This window comes from Callorhinus ursinus, unplaced genomic scaffold, assembly GCF_003265705.2.
Source record: "Callorhinus ursinus isolate GAN/ISIS: 27379988/994484 unplaced genomic scaffold, GSC_fseal_2.0 scaffold13, whole genome shotgun sequence".
Taxonomy (NCBI): Eukaryota; Metazoa; Chordata; class Mammalia; order Carnivora; family Otariidae; genus Callorhinus; species Callorhinus ursinus.
In genome coordinates, this window is record NW_027397075.1 from 9,811,503 (window position 1) to 9,826,266 (window position 14,764).

Below are 14,764 nucleotides of genomic sequence, written 5' to 3' on the forward strand. Positions count from 1 at the left end.
TCTTAATCCTCCATGGCACCTGTCTTTTCCTTAAGAGCACCTATCACAGTTTGTGTTTATACAGCTGTTTGATCGACACATGCTCACTCTATGACTCTCACACTAAGTTATAAGAGGGAAAGGATCATTTCTGCTCAGTTCAGCCACGTCACCTAGTATGAGTCCTAGCCACAGGAGAGGCTTAAAAATATGTATGAACAATGGATCTTCCACAGCAGGTTAATATAGTAGGCACGTATTGAGGCTTAATACATGATGTCTGGTTGGACATTATTACATGTCTTTTTCAGTCCTAAAATAACCTTCTGAAGCCCTACTAACATTGACTGTCATAAAATAACCAAAACCAAATAAACACCAACCTGGTAGTTAACACAGCTGATAACAGACACCTGCTAGACCAGCAAATACATTTAATAAACTTGTCTAAGTCTGAACAGCCAGATAAAAACAGGAAATAGCACTATTCACAAAAACCCAAAGATGGAAACAACTCAAATGCTCATCAGTGAATAGACAAACAAGTGGCATAACCATACAATGGAATAGTATTCAGTCATAAAGAGGAACAAAGTACTGATACATGCTACAGTGTGGATAAACCCTGAAAACATTCTACTAAGTGAAAGAAGCCAGAACCAAAGGTCATATATTGGATGATTCTGTTTTTATGAAATATCTAGAATGGGCCAATCCATACAGACAGAAAGCACATTTGTAGGAATGGGGAGTGTATCTGTAACAGGTATGGGGTTTCCTTCTGGGCTGATGAAAATGTTCTGGAACTAGATATGGTGATGGTTGCACTGAACTGTGAATGTTCTCAACCCCATTGAATTATATGTATTAAAATAGTTAAAATGGTAAATTCCATGTCATACACATATTTTACCACAATAAAAAAGGGGAGGCAGGCAATAGACCATGTTAGAATGTATAGTATTTTTCAAAAATCTCTGTATCTGGCCTCGAAATGAAGTACCAGGTAGCAAAGTAGTAAATGGTTACTTTGAGGGCCAAAAAATAATCTCCTGCTGCAAACTAAGAAATTTCCTCACAAATACTGGTTTTCCAGAGGTCTAGGGGCAGGAGAAAGAGGCACAATTGCCTTCTACCTATGAAATGTTCTATCCTAGTGGCTTGGCATGCCCAGGCTTCTAAAGAATCCCACAGAACAAGGTTTCTCAAATGAACATATACGTCTTGTGGTTATTTTAGGTCATGCACAAACGAACAAGTGTTTAATTTTAATAATTATTTTTATTTAGGCTTATCTTTGATTAATAGCCAACAATGCTAGTTTTTAATTTATGGTGGAGATAAAATGTTTCTTTTTTGTTTGTTTGCTTGTTTTTAATCCACTGAATGCATTCACATGCAGTAAGATGTACTTTTTTTGGTGCATAAAGTGAACAGCCACCATCAAAATACGTAACATTCCATGACCCTGCAAAATTCTCTGGTGCTGCCCCTTTGCAGCCCAGGCCTCCTCCACCCTATGGCTCACACAAAACACAGAACAACACAGGTAAATCGCAAAGGCCTGAAGGAGGCTGAAGAAGCTGAAGAAGACAGGTGTTGGGATGGGGAGGAGCTGCAAAGGGGCATGAGGTTTCTTTCTGGGTGGTGGAAATATTCCAAAATGAGATTGTGCCACTGGTTGCACAAGTCTGCAAATATATTAGAAATCAGTGAATTGTACACCAACAATAGGCAAATTTCTGGTATACAAATTATATCTCCATAAAGCTGTTAAAGTTACATAGTGTATGATTCTACCAAGGGGACATCATTCCAGAAAAGGCAATGCAATAGGAACAGAAATTAGATGAAGGTTTCCCTTTAGGAATAAAAGCAGTTAAGGAAAAATGTGTTGATTTAAGTAAGTAATAGGAGAGGAGGCCTCTAGATAGGGGAACTGCGAGCTGCTGCAAGAGGGTGGGCCTCAGGGACTGCTCCGCCGTGGTAGCCCCCGGCGGGTGGCGTGCGCGCCGTCGTCACCCCCACCGACCCGCCTACCCAGGACGCGCGCCCACTTACTGTGGCGGTGCCCGACACTGTCTGCGCGCTGGTGTCCGCTGCGCTCTGCTCCGAGTGCGTCTGGGCGGGAGGGTACAGGTTTAACGTGTGCTCGGGGACGGTCGTCTGGCCCGTGTACTCTGGCGCGGGGTGGGGATGAGGGGCCGTGTATTCCGCGGGGATGCCGTTCTGAGGGGGAGCAAACTGGGCCGAAGCGTAAGGCTGAGCCATTGTGTCCGGGGCAGCTGCTGCTTCCTGATTACCCTAAAAAAATCAGACAGGGGGAGAGAGGGTGAGAACACCGTGAGAGGGCACCAGGCAGACCCCTTCCCTGAGGCCCAAGGACTACTGCTCCCCCCAACACTGCAGGGGCCAGCACTATGCCAAGAGCCCGAGATGAATGCATCCCACTTCGTCTTCCCCAGACTCGATAAGGAAATAGTGCTCAGCATGTATACAGACATAACCCCATTGCGCGGATGCAGAAATCGAGGCTCAGCAAGATGCAGTCACTTTCCCCATACCTTCCAGCCCCATAGCCAAAGACGGAGGTTCTGTGCTCTGCCCGATTCGATTTTTCTGGCAGATCCTCCTTATTTCGTTCCCATTTTGGAACATTTGAGCATATAGTTTTCAGAGATAGCAGAGCCTTGATTTGATACTTAAAATGCCAAGAGAGATTAAATTGAACGTGTGTGTTCTTGAGAGGAGAGACAATTCATCTAAGCATTTGAATTTAATCAAAGTTTTATGTGACTTGGCTCACATAATGGGATGGGGGAAGTCCTTTTAATGGTCATGGTGTGTGTGTGTGTGTGTGTGTGTGTGTGTGTGTGTGTGTGTGTGTGTGTGTGATGTTCCCAGCGCCAATATGAAGCAGCCAATGGACATTCAAGACCTAATTTGGACAAAGATGGCACTCTGTGATACTGTGTTCACCATTTTAAGTATCTTTACAAAATGCTGGACTTAACCTCATTAGTCAATGCCTCCCCCGCCCCCTGCCTTATTTTTTATAAGCACAGAGTATTATATAACAATTCACCCTTCCAATCTAGGCAAAACATGCAGTGTGATCATTACAGTCCAGTCAAAAGATTTAAAAAAAACCCTGAATTCAAATGCTTCCATTTCAGGAAACATCTATCTCTCTCTAACCCGACCCAGACCCTCATAACTCTACTACCCTACACACACACCACACACACACACACACACACACACACACACACATACACACAGGCATGCTGACACATGCACACTGCACCAGAAACTGTAACCCAGAGGCCCAAATTTTTCATGATCTCATGAGATCATGGAAAAGAGATCAGTCAGAGAGAGACAGAGAAGCTTAGCAATTAAGCACACCACAGAGCTGCCTCTCCCATTGTCCATGGTCAATTAGATGTGACTTCAGCCCTCATAGAATGATACCAGGGCAAAAATATCAGAATTGCTCACATCTCCTCGGTCCCTGCCACCAACATTCAGGAGCCTCTCCAGCTAAAGCAACTTGAGTGCAGCAAAAACATTATGACAGAGAAGGGACCCCCCCCGAAAAAAAGTTTATTCTCGGAGCCGTGCACAGAGCTTGTGCATTTGTTTAGAGGGGACCTTAATTAGAATGTTAAAGATGACACTTTGAAGAGAACTAAGCTTAGGATAAGTTTAAAACATTTTACAAGTGAAAACATTCCCATCATGCCCTTTCCTCCCCCAGACGAATGTCTCCAAATGTCTGTGCATTGGAAGCAGAAATGCACAACCATTGCTTACTTTCTGTCTAACGTCTTTTCCTCGAGTTTGGGGCTGTGCAGGGTCTGTCTGCGCTGTGGTTGGATCCCTGCACGTGGAAAGTTAACCCTGACCATCCTTGGGAAGCCACATTATCGCTGCTGCTTCGTGTGCATCGGTCTTTTTGTCTAGAATAAGTCCTGGTTTCCTTTTAGGGGACTCGTTCACTCTCAGCCCACAGAGTGCAGATGGCGCTGAGCCCTGCCGCAGCTTACCTCCAGACACAGTCACATGACCCTGGCTATTCAGAGGGTTCCAGAGTCACAGTCACAGGGACATGGATTCACGCCCATCCATCTAAGCCAGTTAGTGAGTTCACCTCTAGCAATGCCAAGGAGGCAAGGTTCCTGGAGTTTGGGGAAGAAGTTCTCCTTCCTCTGGGATTGGCCCCTGTAAAAATAATGCCACCCTAGATCTGCCAACAACTGCCACTTGAAAAGGACCCACCTAAAGCAGAAGCCAACCAAGGGGAAAACAGAGCCCAGAAAGTGAGAAACAGGTCAACTGAGTCCCGGTGACATCACGTGAAGCCTTGGATCCAGCTTTACCTGCAGTTAATAACACCACTGTTTGCTTCAGTTTCATGAGTCAGTAAATGCCTCCTTTTGGGTAAGATAGTTTTATTTTCTGTTACTTACAACCAAAAGAGTCTGGACTAATAAGAACAGAAATATCCTCTCCCATTTATAAGCCAACTAGCATCCTTCTCTTCCACAGGGCTGCTCAAGGAACATAGCTCTCTGAATGCAAATTCCATGCGGAACCACTTTTTTCTGGCCGATGAGAAGTTTGGGATCTTGAGAACCCTCCAAAGGGAAATTCGTTGTGCCAGATTCTACTTCTGCCCAAAGGTCTGTTTCAGCCCCCCTTCCCTTCAATCTGCTGCTTCTTTGAATTGAAAGAGAGGCTAGTGAAAACTCCAGGTGTGGCCCCATAGGGGAGCATGAAATGATCCCACAAGCAACAGCAGAGAGATGCTCACACAAGGAAAAAGGTTTCCTCCCCTCTGCCTCTAGCAGAAAACACTTTTATGGGGACACATAGGCCTTTCCACATAGCAGAGCAGTCTCAGGAAGAGTGATCTCTCCCCCACAGGTTCCCAAAAAACTGCAAGGGCTTTCTGTTGGGATCTGAGCTCTCTCTGAATCAGAAGGAGAAAGGCCTGCCCTCAGGAAGCCAACAGTCACTCCATACTCTCCACATCCATCAAATCTACCCATTCGCTGCCCCTCTGCTTGGAAAACCCTCCCTACTCCCTTGCCTGGCTAGTCTTGAATGTCCTTTCAGGTCCCAGGCCAAGTCCTCCAGCAAGCCTTCCTTGACACTGAGCCCACTTATGCTCCACTGTAGCTTGCAGCCACATCTCACATAATTCCTAGTGCTGCCACTGCCTGCTTATTTGTCTGGGAGAGTCCTCAGGGCTGGGGACTGTGTCACATTCTCCATTCCATTTCCATTGTCCCATGGCATGCTAGCTGCAAAGCAGGCATTTATTAGTACTTACTAAGTGAATGCATGCTTGAATAATGAATTCTGGGCTCTGAGAAGCTTAACCTGACAACAGGACATAGGGTGGTGGGGTGAGGGGATAGAAGAGGGGTTGGCAAATGATCCATGGGACAAATCTGGCCCACTGGTTGTTTTGTAAATAAAGTTTTGTTGAGACACAGCCATGCTCATCGTGCTATAATGACAGAGTTGAGTAGTTGTGAGAGACCCACAAAATCTAAACTATTTAACCATATTGGCCCTTTGCGGAAAAAGTTTTTACATCAAGGTGGCAAAGTTATCACTAAATATGGGGACATCAAGTAAGAAGCCACTGTTGCGGAAGTAATGGTAAGTTTGGGCAGGAAATAAAGTTGGCAGTAAAACCGGAAGAGAGAGAAAGGGGGGGTGCATTCTCCCTAAACCAAGGGGGAAAGCTCAGCCAGAGTTGTGGATGGGTGGTGCCGAGGATGGTGCCCAATGGAGAAGTCTTCTTCAGAGTGTGCCTTCCATCTTTGTACCTCTGCGCTATAAGCACACATGTGCACACACAGGCTTCAGACTCAGCACAGTGGGCTGCCGAGAGGAAGATCAATGACGACCTCAGGCTTCTGTGCTCATGTGAAAGGGATCTCTTCTTCTTACTAGTGCTCAGAAGGCACCCTGAGGGATGCTTTCTTCTCAGGCCTAGAAGGTACCAGGCATTGTGCTGGGGCTTGGCATCAGTACTTCTTACACAGGGTGACTGCTCCCTGGGACATCTGACAATGTGTGCAGACACTTTTGGTTATTCCCAGTTGGGGGGGGCGAGCATTGCTGCTCACATCTAGTCGGGAGAGGCCAGGGATGGTGCTAAACACACTACAATGCATGGGACAGTGCATTGCACAAAGGATTACCTAGCCCCAAATGTTAATCTCCCAAGACCTAGGATCCCTGCTTTGCATGCAGTGCCTCTTTCATTCCATGTTCCTTTGCTGTGAAGGAGAATGCAGTCCAGAACTAGGAAATGATTGTGCAAGGTCACAGCAACAAGTAGCTCTTAGGGAAGCCAGGAGCCGAATGGACGCCCAGGTGTCTCTGACCTCGAAAGACTATCACCTGGTGGAAAGGTTTGTTCCCGTTTTGAAATAAACAAACCTCTCTTGGTTATACATACACCATGGCCTCAGGACCTGCTACCCACCTGGTGGTGTGTTACACCCTATGGGGAGTCAGGTGCTGGGGTACTTGATACAGAAATACCAGTGTTCCATTTGCCAGACAAGCCTCTGGTGCATGTTAAAGCCACAGCCTGGAAAATTTGTGCCATCTGAAGCCCAGGGTCTAGCGTTACAAGGTTCTGAGGCTGTCCTAGGAAAGGCAAGGGCCAACTGGGGACAAACCACCCAAACCTTGTGTCATTCTGGCAAACCCAGGGCACCAAGCTCTAGGGAGTGTGTCCATGGTCACCAAGGAGCCCACAGGTAGCGTTCAAGTCCACGAGGCTCCGGACGGCACTCCTGCTCTGAAGTCCTCAAACAGATGTTAGTGGGACCCCCCACAGTTACTTATTAACACTGACAACTGTTCCAGAGAGACCCTATTAATATTCCCAACATTTGCACTTTGGGCTAATTATGGCTAATATTTAATTAAGATCATTGTACTTCCTACAGAATTCTTTTTTACCTTCAAATGGCTTCAGAGATGTCTTTGTTTCCTCCCTAGTGGTGTTCCTGGATTCTTAGCTTGGCTGAAGTGTGTTTTCTGGAAAAATACATTCGCATTAAGGGCACCTTTGGCACTCCAGGTCAAGGCAGATCTTGGGCACGTGACTAGGCTCCTGGTTGAAAGCCGAAGCCAAATTCATGTAGGTGACAGTGACAGACGAAAATTATTTGGAGCATTCTGGCTAGACATTCCCTCATTTGTAGAAGCTGCCTTCTTTCTTCTACTCCAATGCCAAGCCCCCACCTTTCCCTAAATAAATGAGATGATCACAAAGATTCTGGTATCTACTGTGTCAGGGTGCTTGTGGGTGTCCCAAGGTGGTGGGGAGGGTGATTCGGCTTTGCACAGAACCCCCACATCATCCAGAAAGTGCTGCAAGAGATGTGCAAACCTAACATCAGATGTTCAGTGCCTGGACTTTCCTGGGTTGCTGAGAAATACACAAAATATTTTTTTGAAAAAAGCCAAGACCTTAGGTTTTCTGTCAACGCTTGCTGCTGTGGAACTGGATAGAGACTTGAAATAGAAAACAGTTATTAGGAATGTAGAGGAAACTTCCCTGTCCTCATACCACAAGCCTCAATCAGAGCAGCAACTCAACAACAGCAACATGATGTGGGACCCCATCATTACCCGAGACACCCCAATGGGTGGCTTGGACTCTAGTTACTGAGAGCAAGAGGATTATTAAAATGCAACCAAGTCTGAGTCACCAAAGCAAAAAAAAAAATGCCATTTCAATTTAAATATTTTACTGAAGCATGAAATAGCCAGGATATTATTGCTATTTTAAGACTAACACTGTAATCTGACTATTAGCATAGTTTGTGGACTCTACTGCATGCAGACATTCAGAGAGGCAGTCTTCAAACATGGGAGGATTGGTTTGGTCATTGAAACATCTGGCACCTTTAATTTTCTCTCTGAGGTGGGCTCAGGAGACAGAGAGAAAATGAGAGCCACCCCCCCCTGCCCACAACCCCCAGACATCTCCCTTGTCCCAATTCATTGCCCCAAGTGGTTTAATAAAGTCATTTTTAGAAAGTAATACGAGAACGAAGGGTGGCAGCCCATCAGATTTGCAAAATATTTTGGCCCCAAATCTAATGCAAACCACATTTCAACTGAGAAATAGTCTTTACGTGGCAGAGTGCGAAGTGGGGATGTTCCTTTCAATGTAACTGCCTGACTTCTGGTGAGAAGGCAAAGTACCTGCTTTCAGAGCTGCCAAGGTGGACTTTAAAATAATAAAGTATTCCTCCTGTGTATGTGTGTGTGTTTCCCCAGCTTTAATAGTCAAACTTCTTGAATTATCGTTTCCCTTTTGGTTCTGGAATTGATTTGCCCCCCATCCATTTCTTGTCCCCCAAAACCCCTTCTGGCCTAAACACAGTCCTTCTAATGAAGACATGCACAGGAATTGTCCGGTCCTAATAAACCAGTGATTGTATCTGTCCACACAGCCAAGAAAAGCAGCTACTCCCAGAGGGACCCCCCCCCCAACATGGACTCCTGGAAGAAAGCCTCCCTTCTTGGTCTCCTGCAAGTTTTCCGTCTTGCTGACTGTTTTACTTTAGTTTTGTAGCATGGTCTGTTCTACTTCTCTGGCAAGAAATTGCGCATATTCAGAGAAAGCCTCCAGTGCCTGACTGAAAAGAGCTAAGCTGTATCATGCCCCCAGGGGCATTGAGACAAAGAAGAAAATGCAAAATTACACCATTAACCTGCTGGTTCTAAGACCAGCTCAGTTAGACACATCAAGCAGAAAGCTCTCTCTCTCTCTCTCTCTCTCTCTCTCTCTCTCTCTCTCTCTCTCTCACACACACACACACACACACACACACACACACACACACACACACGGCTGAAATTCTCTCCTTTCCCCACGGCAGGATTCAAGGAGCAGAGTACGCATCGCAGAGAGCAACAGACTTAACGCAAGGCAAGGCTTCAGCTTCATTCAAATCACAGTTTCGAGTGAAAAATAAAATCGGGAAAAATACCTGCTGCACCATCCTGCTTCCTTTCTCCTCCATAAACTTAGCAGCTGTTCTAGCCCCACACCACAAAGCATCTGCCCAAAGCAAGCCTCAGTTACGAGCGAGGGTGTACGCTCTGTGCAACGTGTGGATGGCTGGATGTTGAAGGAGGGGAGCTGAGGCCGCCTGGCTGACCTCCCCCTCAACATCTGACTGCTCCCAAAACCAACCCCAGATGGGATTCTTTCCGCCAGCGAGGCCTGGCCCATCAATCACCGCTCGCCCCTCCTATGGCTCCTGTTCTCAGTTTCAGGGTGCACACTGAGCAGATGATTATATAGAGGAGGCAGAAAACACACACACACACACACACACACACACACACACACACCAAGCGCTCGCCTACATTAATAGGTGTTTAAAAAACATTAGAAATGCTATCCTATGCATCGCCTGGAGCTGGAATTTTTCATTACTAAACTAAATATATGGGATGCAAAGTTATGAAATCCACTGGGGAGCTTGCTTACTATCCTATTTTGTTTTATATTTTTAAAAGGGTTGGGGGGGTGCCAAGGGTAGCAGGGGAAGACACAGAGGCAGGATGAAGAAAGAGCTCTAAGACAGAGATGGGGATAGGAAAATTTAAAGAAATGCCCTGAGAACAGAGGGAATGAATTTATAACAGCGCTGCGCAGTTAACTGTAAATTGATCTTAAAATACTGTAGCTGACAATGGTTTGGAAGATTCTGAAGCCCAGCTCCTTTGCAGACTAGCTGTGTGACCTTAGCCAAGTAGTTGCAACGCTCTGGGCTTCAGTTTTTGCTTCTGTTTAGTAGGGATAACGATGAGTGACTTCACAGTGTGACTGCAAGGATCAAAATAAAAACCTAATCATAACAAAACAAACACACACAGGGCTTGGCTTATAGTATGCACTATAAAAACAGATTCATTCATCACATGGTGATGCAAAACTCAAGACTACCTTTGTCCCTATGGACTATGTAGTCAAGAGGGGCAGCAGGCTTTTAAGAAAGGAACCCACAGATGATCCCCAAATTGCCGTGGTGGTTAGTGCTATGAAGGACAAGTCTAGGGGTCTTGCTTTCTCCTTTTCTTGAACTTTTTCTCCTCTTAGTTCATTTTTTTTTCTTTCTTTTCAATCGAGCAAAAACAAAACCGCGTACAAAAAATCCCCAGTGATTTCAATGCCAAATGCTACCTCTTTATTTAAAGCTACAAATACTTTGTTCTTTCTTTATTATTAAAACTACAACGACCAGAGTGAAATGTCAAAACAATTTCAGTTTTTATTTGGCCATGTCTTGCTCGCCGAGGGAGAGTTTCAGGAGTTCCATCCACCCTTCCCGTGGACAGCTGCTTATCACCGAAATGCCTTGCTAAGAAGAGGAGATATCTCGCTACACTGGAGGGAATGGATGGGGTTTCTGAAGTGATTAAACGTGTAATTAAATTGTATAACAGAGGAGGGGGTGAGGGCAGGAGAGGCTGCCTGGAAGAATTCAACCTTCCTGCTGGTCTGTCCCTAGTTCAGGTAGCCCCTGGGTGACTTTTTTTTTTTTTTTTTTAATTCCCAGTTCCCCAGGGTTGGAAAGAAAATCTGGATCAACAGTATCTGTGCCATCCTTCCATTTCCATTTCTAATCATACTCTCAGGACACCTCTGATGCAGAATTAAAATAAGCAGCCCGTGTATGTTCCTTACAGGAACATGTTGGCCCTCGTCTCAGAGCTGGGGAACCACAGAGGACCAGGCCACCTTCTTTCCCACGGCTCCAGCCCAATATGTGGATCCAGCAGTCACTCTCAGGAGCCATAAGCCCTCCTGGGCTCACAGATCACTGAAAAGCCAAACTTCTGTCCTTCAACCTGGGAAGGAGGGACGAGACCAAGGCAGACAAATTCCCTGGTGAAGTATGTTCTGGGGAGTGATGGAGGAAACACTCAAAAAACCAACCAACAAACCACTCAATAGAGAGGAGCATTTCAGGTGGGAACAATCAGGGAGATGCAAGAGGACACTGGTCCTTAGCCAGTGGACCAGCAGAGTCACTTGGGGGTATTCTTATTAAAAAAAAAAATTAGACTCCAGGACTCCATCCCAGACCCACTGCCTTCAAATCTCTGAGGGTGGGATCCAAGCATGGATGCTGTGTAGAGCTGCCCCACATCATTCTGCCACCCTTCGGGAAAGTGTTCTGAGTTTTTCAAATTATAGGTGTGATCCCTTGGGCTGTAAAACCCATGTAGGGAGTTATCATGCCAACATTCTTTAAATGAAATAAATTATACCGTGCTGGAAAAGAATAGAATCAGAGTAAAATGGTAAGAGTTAGCATTGTTTCATGAAATTTTTATGTGGGTGAACTGGGTTGCGATGTAAAATCTTTTATGGATTGTAGTAAAATACATAAAATTAAAAAACACTATGCTACTAATTTCCAGCGTGTGTTACCATTTAACCTTTTACTGGAACTGTGGCTATGGAGTCAAAGTCAAATGATCAGAAGTCAGGAGTATAATGATAGGATTATTGGCAAGTCATTCAACCTTCATGTGCCTCAGTTTCCTTATTTATAAATATAAGTAATAATATGTATTCTTCTTCCCAGTGAGGCTCTTGGAATGCTTTAGGAGAAAAATCTACAGGACTGTGTTTTATAATCTAAAAAGTCCCATGAGTACATTTCGTATTGTGGGAATGAAATAATTCCTCCCTTTCATCCAGCAAAGTGTACCATCTGGAGGGCACATGGAGAAGTATGTTAGGTCCTGATGCACCAGGTGCCAGGTGCTGTGCTAGGCACTTCAATCCTCACCATCAGCCCCTTTTGATAGGTACTATGGTCCCTTTTAAAGATAAGGGAACAGAGGCTCCAAACAAGTGAAAAAATATTTCCTACTATGGGATCTAATACACTAGTTAGGCAGCAGAACCAAAATTTGAACCTCATCTGGTTTTATTGAAGAATTCCTGCCACTGAATCCATACTAAAATGAAGATGGAGATGATGATGGTGGTGGTGGTGGTGGTGGTGGTGGTGATTATGATGATGATGAAGATGGAGATGATGATGATGATGAAGATGGAGATGATGATGATGGTGGTGGTGGTGGTGGTGATGATGATGATGATGATGAAGATGGAGATGATGATAATGATAAGAAAACTTTTCTTGAGCACTAACCATGTACCAGTCATTGTTCTAAGCACTGAGGATATAAAACTCAACAAAGGAGCTTTTCCTACATTACCTCTTCTAACAAGAACCCAACACCGTTATTCCGTTTCTAAGGGAGATGGAGTTACTTCCTCCTACTCACACAACTGGGAAGTGCTAGTTAGCCAAATCTGTCAGACTCCTAAGCTCTATTTTCTAAAGTAGTTGGAGATGGGTTTGAATCTGACCTCAATTAGGTAACATACAAACCTTGGTTTCCCTAACTACACCAGCTTACCGAGCAGCATCTCTTGAACAAAGAACACCGAGATTGCTCTGAGGCCATAACTCACAAAAACAAACAACAAAGATAACATGAATCCATGTCACAGATTCAAGTGAAAGCAATTTGTTTCATTTCACTTCCCTGGCCTCAACAGGGAAGCAAGAGAGAGAGAGGCCAGAAGCCATCTTTCTGTGGCTGACAAAAACCAGCCAAGTGGGCAGCAGGCTTGCAATGACAAGGTGTCATGTTTGCAAAATGTTCCATCCCAATTTTCCATTTGGAGTCACAGAAGGCAGTGTAGAGGTTGTTTTTCTCAACTCCTTAAAAGTTAGTGACAATCAAATATTTATGGCACCTAGTGCAAGGCAGGAGTCTTGATGTGGTTGCTCGTGAGGTGATATTTCCAAAGGGAAATGTGCTTGTCTCTTAAAAAAATTAGCAGCCTCTGGAGCAAGTGAAGATCCCAACCAACAGCATCAGGCACTTAAAAAGATAGGTCTTCTCATCTTGCTCACCATTGCCCCAGTTTCTCAGAGGACCCTGACTCATACCTTCAAAGTCTTGTCCAAGTTTAACATTCTGTACATTTTGATTTTGACATTCTATGTATTTTTATATTGTATATTTTTGAGGTTTGTCTCCAAGTAGACTATAAACGCTATGAGGACAGGAACCTTATCTGTTTTTCTCATCACTGTTGTCTCAACATTTCAAAGAGTGGTGTTCACATGTATATGTTCAGAAGTTCTGTTGAATGAAAAATGAATTCCCAAGCTAGTCCCTTTGTCCTTTACCCTTACTAGTACTAAGACATGCTCCGACTCACCCAGCAACATAGGGCACTGAAAAACAAGGTCAAACCATGAAATGTTGCTCTGCACCTATTAAAAATTTTTTTTTCTCCACTGGGCTATCCCAACATTGTACTGAAGGACTTCTTGTTGGACAGTCATGCAACATAGGGCTTCACCTTTTGTATGTGAATTAGCTGTGAATGGCTTATTGTTATTTCCAATCACTAATAAAAAAGTAACAGCCAGAGCAGCTGGTATTCATTGAGTTCTTTCTGAGCATTGGACAATGTTAATCACTTTGCATATATTATTTAACTTCATCTTCATACAAAAGTATATTTTCAGTAAACTTGTTTTTATCACACCCATTTCAACAGATAAGAAAGCACAAGGTTTTGAAGCTAGTAGATCTTAGAGGCAGACCTCAAATCCAGGTCTTTCTCCAAAGTTGAGGTACTTTCAAATATGCTATGATTGACCTCTTTGTTGGCTAAGATGAAGGATGATATTTGAAAGGGCTAAGGTGGGACTATTGAATCACAAAATATTTTCTGAGATTATTTGGCAAATCCCCGAAGTATTCTATCCCAAGTGAGAGGCTACCAGAAAGGCACGGGTTCTTTGTTCCTGCTGTCCCAAGATTCAGAATCCAAGGGAGTATTAATAGGGTTAGTTATGACAATGGTGATATAACATGATTGATAACAACAATAATATAACTAGAAGGGCTCATAATATGTACTTGCCATTGCCCTAAATGTTCTATAAATGTAATTCCCTCAGTGCAACCCACAGCTCTGTGATGTAGTCACAATCTTTATCTTCACTGTATAGATGGGTGTTGTATATTGTATATTGTATAGAAAGGTTAAGCAAATAATCTGAGGTCACTCCAACAGTGCATGATCCAACTCCTATTTGTGCCAATCCAATTCTTAACTCAAGGCAGGAAGTTGAAAAAAAAATTAGAGGAAGTTCCTGTGTATGCAGTTTCCCCCAATGGTAAGGTCTTGCACAGCTACAGTACACTGTCAAAATTAGGAAATCGACATTGTAGGACCACTGCTTCACGCTGCTGCAAACACAATGAGAAGTTAGGGTAGTACAAGTCCAGCTGTTGTGAGTCCTTTGCTATCGATGCCACGGCCAAGTGGCCACTGCCATTTACCCTTGAGTGACAGCCAGAGCTGCCCACCCCTGTCACAAATAGAGTGACACAGACAGAAGGGCAGATGAACAAGTAGAAAATTGGCCAAGCAAATAAATATTAGCAAAGAGTGTTTTCATAAGGGAATGAACAGACAAATGCACTTTCAATTATAATTCAATAAGGATTCTTTACCTCCTGGGTAGGGAGGAAAGCTTCAATCTGGAGCAGACTTTAACTTTCACACTCCATCTCTTCTCCCAGCTAGCTACTTTCTAAAGAAGGGGAAAAAGTTCTCACCGCCACCACCACCACCAGGATAATATCAGTGTCAAATTCATATTCAAGATGAATTCCA

At 44.2% G+C, this 14,764-nt stretch overlaps 1 protein-coding gene across 4 annotated transcripts in view; it reads right to left on the reverse strand.

Annotated features, from left to right (window-relative positions):
* RBFOX1 (RNA binding fox-1 homolog 1) overlaps positions 1 to 14,764 on the reverse strand; it is a 2,099,893-nt gene that overhangs the window by 175,237 nt on the left and 1,909,892 nt on the right. For all 4 annotated transcript variants that reach the window (XM_073899542.1, XM_073899544.1, XM_073899543.1 and 1 more), the window contains one exon: positions 2,041 to 2,283. In XM_073899542.1, the coding sequence (XP_073755643.1) occupies positions 2,041 to 2,283 (243 nt within the window). The remainder of the gene's footprint in view (positions 1 to 2,040; positions 2,284 to 14,764) is intronic.